Source organism: Pteropus vampyrus, unplaced genomic scaffold (genome assembly GCF_000151845.1).
Source record: "Pteropus vampyrus isolate Shadow unplaced genomic scaffold, Pvam_2.0 Scaffold96, whole genome shotgun sequence".
Classification (NCBI taxonomy): domain Eukaryota; kingdom Metazoa; phylum Chordata; class Mammalia; order Chiroptera; family Pteropodidae; genus Pteropus; species Pteropus vampyrus.
Genome location: NW_011888877.1, coordinates 4,941,307 through 4,949,682, shown reverse-complemented (window position 1 = coordinate 4,949,682; position 8,376 = coordinate 4,941,307). Strand labels below are relative to the sequence as shown.

Sequence of the window (8,376 nt, the reverse complement as noted above, 5' to 3'; positions counted from 1 at the left end):
ATATGTACAATTTTTTGGTATGTCAATATTTCCTTAATAAACTTTAAAAAATGAAAGGAGAATAAATACATTTTCTCACCAACAAAACTGAGAAGATTTATCACTAGGAATCATGAAGTAAAATGAAAAGTAAAAGGATTTCTTCAGGCAGAAGAAAAATAATCCCACAGGGAAACATGGAATTTTAGGAAGAAACAAAGAGCAAGAGAAAGGGCAAATATGTAGGAAAATGGAAATGAATATTGACATGTACACTCACGATTTGTGGGGTTTTAAATGAAATACATGACAATAACAACACAAATATGGCAGGGTGTTAATGCAGTTAAAGTGTTCTGAAGTTAGTATTCTTGGACAAGTAGAAAAAAGTAATACTTTTCATATGACCAGAGCAAGGCAACCACTAACACAAGAATTAAATAATGTATTATAAGTTAGTAAAGAGAAAAATGGAATAATTAAGTTTCCTTTCTGCCCGTAAAGTCTCAAATGATTTAAACACTTTCCGTAGCAAATTACTGAAGACTCTCAATTTGTAATAAACGTGAGTTGTCCTTAGTGTTAATATAATCGAATGCCAACTGCCACATGATCTAATGATTTTTTTCTGGCACTTGATGGAGGAGTCATTTTTGTAAAAGAGAAAATTCATAGACTTAGACAAAAAGCATAAACATAAATTTTAGTAAATATTTTATTTGAATATTTTAAAGTCTAACTCTGTAGCCACTTTTATTCATTCTCACTGAAATCTAAGAAACTCCCATTGGAACTTATGTGCAGGTAGGAAGGTTGGAACTAGAATGTTCAAGTTCTTCTAAAATTTTGAAAAAGAATTCTGCACCTCATCCATCACCATGTGTGCCCCTCTACATTCTTCTCCATGGTGCTTCTTTCAAGACTGGGCTGCTGACTAATCCCGTTATTTTCCTTCCTTTTTTCACCTACGTGTCCATGGAGGACTTAACTGCAATGGAAAGTTTAGGGTAGTTGGCAGGAATTTTTTTGGCTTATGGTCCATCAGCCTCTTAATGTCCCCACAGAGCGACGTCCTCAGGTCCCAGACGGAGCCTACAGAAGTCAATCTGATGGAAATGACTGTCCCTCTGTCATTCTGTGAAATTCCACAGTCAAAGCTGGAGTCAGAGTTGAGTTAATTTCAGGTAAACAAATCAAAGTTGTGACTTGGAGTATCAGCAGCAAACTTAGCCTAGTTTGGTAGTAAATAAAGTAAGCCATTTACATGAGTTATGAAAACTGAGGGTACAAATGAGGGAGTGGCAAGGGACGAGGACTCGAGAGAAAGTCAGCGTCTCCCCGGCTTGAACTTCAATGCCACGCTGTTGATGCAAAACCTCTGACCAGCAGGCCCGGGTCCATCAGGAAACACATGGCCGAGGTGAGCTGCACACTGCAAAGGAGAGAGGCCTCGGTCACTTCTCCACGGACACAAAGCTCTTTATGTAAAACTGGACAGATGAGCCCCACATGGTTGCCCCACCCCAGTGTCTGATATCTGTGTGGGGAAAAGTCTAGGGTATCAGCATTTGACTAAGAAGTGTAAGAATGCAGAGCACAGCAGCAGTGAACAGCTCTCTGCTTCATCAGTGAGGATGTGAGCAAGTTACTAAACTTAGGCCTTCATTTACTCACCTATAGAATGGGGATAAATATACCTATTTAACAGAGCCATAGTGATGAGTACTTGCTATAAGGTATGTAAAACATTAATGTAATTTCTGGATAAGCATTCAATGATGTTGTAATTGATTTATTATTATTTTTTTTACCTAAAACTGCTATGTTGATTTGCTTGCCTCTGATATTTTATAAAACCAGAAAATTTGAGCACGAGGATATCAAAACTAATCCATTGTCTGGATTTAAGCCACTCTCTCCTACTAAGCTCACAGAAGGAATATGCGCTGATGTCACGTGCAGTGCCACTCTGACAGCTGGTGACATGCCGCACAGTGGGGAAGAAGGTAGAGAGGTGCCAACCATGCTGGACCTTCCTCCTCCCTGTCCACGTTCAAAAGAATGTGAAGGGCTAACTCTTTCTTTCAGATCCCCACTCTGCTCCCAGCTGTGGAAGGCTGGAACCAGGAAAGGCTACTCAGAGTGGCAAAGAAAGGCTCTTCCTCTTATCTGCAGTGCCCAGGATGATGGGAGGGAGGGACCGGAAGTGGCGTGAATAGAAATCCAATGTGCTTCAGTGACAACCACATATGCCAAGGACAAGAGAGCTCTTTGTGGCACTTGGGGGCAGCATCAGGGAAAACAAAACAGACAAAACAAAGAAACTCACCTTCTTGCAGACGACCTCTGTGCGAACCGATCCCAGCGAGGTGTCCACGCGTCTCAGGATGCTGGTGTTGCTTTCATCAGAGCCAGACGCACCATGGGCCTCGGAAAACGAAGGCCACCCCGTGCCGGAGCAGTACTTTTTCTCAGAACTGGAAAGACATGTCCAATACTATGGCTGCTACGACTGTTGTGAATGTACATTCTTCCTCCCTCTCTCCTCTGCCAGATCCCAAGGACAGCTACGTGACAACCAGTCCCAAAGGCATTCTGCCCACTGCACCTTCACTATGAAAGATGTCCCGTCGCAGTGAAAGGATTCCTCGTTCTTTTGATGCTAAAGGCTTCCCTCTCAATGTCTGACAAGGACCTAAAAACGCTAGCTTTGTGAACTGTGTCACACAGATGGAACCCCATGTATTCCAGATGTGGTAAAATGGGGAAATCACAATGAAATAATAGTGGTTGAAGGAGGGCATCATGAGCTTGGCATATCAAGGAAGTGTGAGATCTGATGAACAGCCATTTTTATTGAGGGGAATTTCACGTTATCTAAACACAGAAGCCTGACTGCCTGCGGAGATCCAAAAGCTGCCTCTGCCACTTAGCTGTGTGAAACTGGGCAAGCTGCTTCACCTCACTAAGCCTCAGTTTTCTCATCTGTAAAGTGAGATAACATCTACCCTATGGAGATGTGCTGAGAATGTAAAGAGCTACTCTCTGTGGAGTACACGACAAATGCTCATGAGTGCTCACTATGGTTATTATTATTAATAAATAAGCTTAGTCACCCTGAGTCAATCACTGCAGTGGAGCCTGACCTGGAGAAGGCCCACAGGGATTAGTGCTGCTGACGGTGGGGACGGCCAGAGGAACCAGTAGAGGAGGAGGGCAACTAGCAAATCCGCTCACCAAAGACCCGCTCTAAGTGCTCTGAAAGATAAGCTCCCTTAAATGGCACTACGAAGATAGATTTAAAATTTTTAAATTGTAGTGAGATAGCTCTAAGGAAAAATGAGAAGAAATGAATTATATGCCCTACAAAAAAACTGAGCAAAGGGAAAAAAATCTGGTGAATAATCAAATCCCTAGACTATGATCAGAGACAGGAAGTCAGCGTAGAGCATAAACCCTGGTAGAAGTGTCTAGTGTGATGCAGTGATTCTCAAACATTCTGGTCTCAGAACTTCTAATACTAAGAAATTACTGAGGATCGCTGACGACTTTTGTTTACATGAGTTATATACATAAATATTTAACAAATTACAATTTGTTAAATATTTGTGAATTTAAAACATGTACATTATTTTTAAAATAACTGATTACATAATAATATAAACATTTTATGACAGATAGTTTTACTTCCCAAAATGAAACAAACATTTAGTGAGAAGCCTTGCATTACTTTACAATTTTGCAAATCTCTTTAATGTCTAACTTAAATAAAGGCAATTGAATCATCATGTGTGCTTCTGCATTCAATGCGGCAGTGCTGTCCGGACTGAAGTGTAGGAAGAGGATGTGGCCTTGCAAATATGCAGTTAGAAAACAGAAGGCCCGATCAATCCCCTAAAAGGGTCCCAGGACCTCTCGAGGTCCTCAGACTGGGCTTTGAGAACCACAGGTATGACTTTGAGGAGAAAGGGCTTTTTGACTTCTGAAAGACACGGGTGTGAATCCAGGCTCCACCTGTCACATCTATGTGACCTGGCAAGCTATTTAATCTCCTAAAGCCTCAGCATCATTATCTTACAGGGCTGCTCAGAGGGTTAATGGAGATACTTTCTACATACAGTGTCTTCAGTGTAGTGTCAGACACATGGTACAAAAATCATAGCTATTATTTTTTAATATTAATAATAACAGATATCCATGAAATTTCAGCAGCCATGGGTCCAATGAGAAGAGTCTACACATCCAGGTTGGGTTCTCTGCAGGGCTTTTCCATAGGTTCACGAACATTTGTCTTTGCCCACGCTGGCCCAGGGGAAAACATCTTAAGTATCTTCTAACCATAGCCTTTCCACTCTCAACATTACAAACTAGTGATAATTAAAGGAATTTTGATGGAGAATTATGAATATAATACATTATTAATGAATGAATCTAAGACTAATAAAAAGTAATTTAAAATATTTTATGGGAAAAAATAAACCTTTATTGATGCAATTAACAGAATCTGAAGATTTTGCCAAGTAACATGAGAGGCCATACAAAATTTAAGACTGGCAACCTAAATATTAAGGCCAATTGGAAATCCCGATATATGTATTGAAATGATTAGCGGACTATAAGGCCCAATCTCTTGAAAAACTAAAACCATTCTGGATCATCTCTTTTCATGTACTCTTAGAGGTGTTTCTTTTGTTTAGTTTTGTTACGTTTATTTGCTTTGTTTTTCTTCATTTCTGGAAATTCCGCAGGTCCCCAAACCAACAGCAGAGGCATCTGGCAATAACTAAAACCACAGTATCTTAGAAGACTTTCTGTTCTTTTGAAGGGAATGGAAGCCCAAAATGAGGGGATGGGAGCCCAAAAAAGGCTGTTACCTACTTATAACATGTAGGACATTGGGATGGAATGCAAAAAAGGAACTAGTATTAGACTCTCTGCTTCCTTCTAAGATTATGGCCATGAAATATGTGATTTTAACAAACATTTCCAGAAGTGGCATTCAAGGGGCAGAGAGGAAGCAGGGGAGGGGGCAAAGTCATGGAATTCCAAGGTTAATGAAGCGAAGCAACAGTCTGGAGTACTCTGGGGAATGATAACATCCCACGAGTGTTCTTGACCTTGGAACCCAAGGTGAAAGGTTTCTGACTGGCAGCTTTCCCAGAACGTGCACCACGTTAGTTCTGTGAGACGGCGAGTCCACAGGCAGCAGCAAGCCCCGCCGCCCAGAGGCCGTAGCCCCACATCCACTTGACTCTTTACTATTTAGTTTTGGTCGACTGACTTTTCACTTCTTTTTGACCCTATACGAGCATTTGGAAGAACGTTTATTTTTCTCCAGCCCTGTTCCCTATTATTAAGGCTAGAGACTGGGGACATGGGGAGGGGAAAGATGAAAGGCAAAACAAGGATATATTCCTAAGATTATCCTCTGGAATGGGAAGCACACTCGGGAATATAGTCTTCTTTGATTGATTCTCATTAATTGGAATATATTCTCAATATATAGTCATGTATCTAGCCCTAAAAGGGATCTATCTCTAAGGATACATCATTGCTAGTACTGAGTGCTTGGCATGTGCCAGGCATTGCTTTGAGGCTTTTACGTGTCAGTCACAGCTCAGCTGATCCTCCCAACAGCCTTGTGCATTCGGTTCTACTGTCCTGCTCATTTTATAGGTGAGCAAGTCGAGGCATCTTTAAGAAGAGCACATTCTGGGACCTAAATGATTCTTATGAATTTATTCTTATTTCTCAATCTTGGCTGTAATAGCAGCAGGAAAATAGAACAGAAACAAACTCGGAAGTCCTTAAGAAAATGAAAACTTTTCAATAAAACTAAATGACTAAAAAAGAAATGAAGAGTTGGTGAGTTGGCAGTTCAGTAAACTGGCCACTAGGTACACAGGCCTCTGGCAAATCATCTGGCTGTCCTGCCAGTCTTCGCTGCTGCACTGCCTTAGTGACTGGGGGCTGGTCACTCAACTTCCTTAATCCAGGCGAGCATGGTGCTAACACAAAAGCCACTGGCCGCGTGTGGCCTTTTAAGTTAAATTAATTAAAATTACATAAAATAAAAAATTCAGATTTTCAGCTGCATTAGCCACATGCCACGTGCACAGTAGCCACATGGGATCAGTGGCTACCATACTGGATGGAGCAGACACAGAGCATCTCCATCACTGCAGAAAGGTCTACTGGGCAGAGCTTTCAACTCTGGCCTCTTAGGTCTCCCTGGATCCAACGTTCTGTGGTTCCAGGCCTGACCCAGGAGGTGGGGGGTGGGGGCAAGAGTGGGGGTGGCACTGTGCAGGAGGAAGGTCTCAAGTTTACTACTGCATAAACTAAAATACCAGTGAAGTAACAGTGTAGCGGAGTGCTCTTACAAGGGGGGCCTCTCACCTTTTGTTCTCACAGTCCAACGGCAGAAGCCCATCACCTGTCTGTAACAAGGCAGTCCTTTACACTCTTACAATGTGGTTCTTTGGCTAAAAGCAGGTGGCCCTCTCGAGGTCCTACTTCTCCTCTTTAACAGAACCAGAGGTTATGGCATAATTAATGTCTCAGAAATACGTGTCCCACATTTTACTGTGTCAAAATTAACCTTCCTCTCCTAGTTGTCCCCAGGCCACCTTGGGCTGACTGCCACCTTAGATATCTCACCGGCCACAGACAGAGTGAATGAGTCTGGGGAAAGGCCTGCCCTTCCGTAAGCACGAAGGAAAATCAATCCTTACAGGTGGGGTCTGGCTTTCCAAATTTGGCCCACATTAGCAGGAAAGCCCAGTCTGCTCAAAGCCCAAAGGACATAACATAGCACTGCCTAATGGAAGATTCACAGAGCTGGCTTGATTTATATTTTATTCTAAACCAATTTAGGGTTGATGCAAAAGCAAAAAAAATATCTTTGAAGTTCTGAAAAACAAGACTTCAAAGATGTTTTCCTTTCTTCTTCTTCGGATCTACTTTTTTTTAGACTGTTTTCTGCATGTCTAAACAAAAAAGCCTTTGTTGAGAGATTTCAGATCCTGATTGACTTAAAAGAGGCTTTGAAATCAAGGGACAATTAAATTTACTTTTAGCTACAGAGAAGAGGGCATGGTATTCGCTACTGTCAAGCATTGTGGGGAATCTGTCCTCATAAAATTCTACATTTCCTAAATTGAATTATAAACCCATTTTTCCCTGGGAGAGATATAGTTTTAATCACATGGCCAAGCAAATATGATTATGGCTTAGATTTCTTTAAATACTTTCCAAAGAAAAAAATTCTAATAGCTTTCTCTTAAGGTGCTCAGCAAGTCTGATTATTTTGCTATTTCTCAGGAATACAGAAAGAAAGCATACAGGCTAAGAATTCATGTTAACTGCTCTAAATGCTAGAAATAATAAGACAAGCAAGTATCCTATATAAATAGCTCTCATAGTAGCCATGCCAAACAAGAAGGACAAATAAAACAACATGGGTATGTATTTATCCAAGGCCTCACAGGAGACAGAGCTGAAGGAATCTGGAGGCGTGTTCTCCTTCAGGATCTCTTGATCCTTTGACTCACCTGAAGAGTGGGCTGTCACAGCACACACAGTGATACATTCCCGATTCCGTGTTATTCAGGTAGACCCCACTGAATGGCTGAAAGTCAATTAGATAGACCATGTTCAGGTTTCTCAGAACAGCAGCAGGAGATAATATAGTGCAGTTAAGTCCACAATGAAGTCCCCAAATAAAAGACTTTTTATGCTAATTTGACAAAGTGCAAATATCACCAGAGAAAAAATTATCATGCATCCAATGAAGCAGACTGAGACTTTGTTTACACCCCGGCCTTTATTGTGCCAAATATTCAGATCATGACGTTAATAATGCCTTGAATTTACGTAGCACCTTTCATCCAGGAACAGCAAGGTCCATGAAAAGGGGCGAGAACAGTGCTTGGACTGTGTAAGATTTCAGTCTCCATTTCAAGTCAACACAATGGGAATGTAGTCTACTATCGAAAACACTCTGAAATCTCGAATTAAAGATAGAATATAAATACCTAAAAAGCTAGGCTGCTGAGATTGGGGTTGTGCCTTTAATGTGCTTCACACAGTGTTTAGGACACTGTGCACTTAATAAATGTTAAACAATGAGCTAGGTTCTCCCAGTGCCCAAGTGAAGACTTAGATGAGATTACTATGTTAATTGTGGCTTCGGGAGTTTGCAGGTTTTCAAAGGTTTCCCAGAGGAGCACAAGGAGACCTGCAGCAATGGGTGAACCGAGGCAATGTTTTTTTAAAAATGTTATTTTATTTTGCGAAGTGGATTTCACTGTTTAAAAAAAGAAGACCATTTTTGTCTAATTTCTTTTATTATCTCCTCTGGCAAAGAAAATTAAGGAAACAGAAACCTTTGCGTGA

The 8,376-nt window shown here is 41.1% G+C and overlaps 1 protein-coding gene across 2 annotated transcripts in view; it reads right to left on the bottom strand.

Moving 5' to 3' along the window:
- Positions 1-676: 676 nt before the first annotated feature.
- The window catches only part of MSRB2 (methionine sulfoxide reductase B2), a 25,828-nt gene continuing 18,128 nt past the window's right edge, over positions 677-8,376 (bottom strand). Inside the window, exons 3-5 of one of the 2 annotated variants that reach the window (XM_023533141.1) lie at positions 7,533-7,609; positions 2,309-2,456; positions 677-1,411 (exon numbers count right to left, since the gene is read on the bottom strand). In XM_023533141.1, the coding sequence (XP_023388909.1) occupies positions 1,307-1,411; positions 2,309-2,456; positions 7,533-7,609 (330 nt within the window). In that variant the 3' untranslated portion in view covers positions 677-1,306. The remainder of the gene's footprint in view (positions 1,412-2,308; positions 2,457-7,532; positions 7,610-8,376) is intronic. The other variant, XM_011364413.2, reaches the window with a different exon arrangement.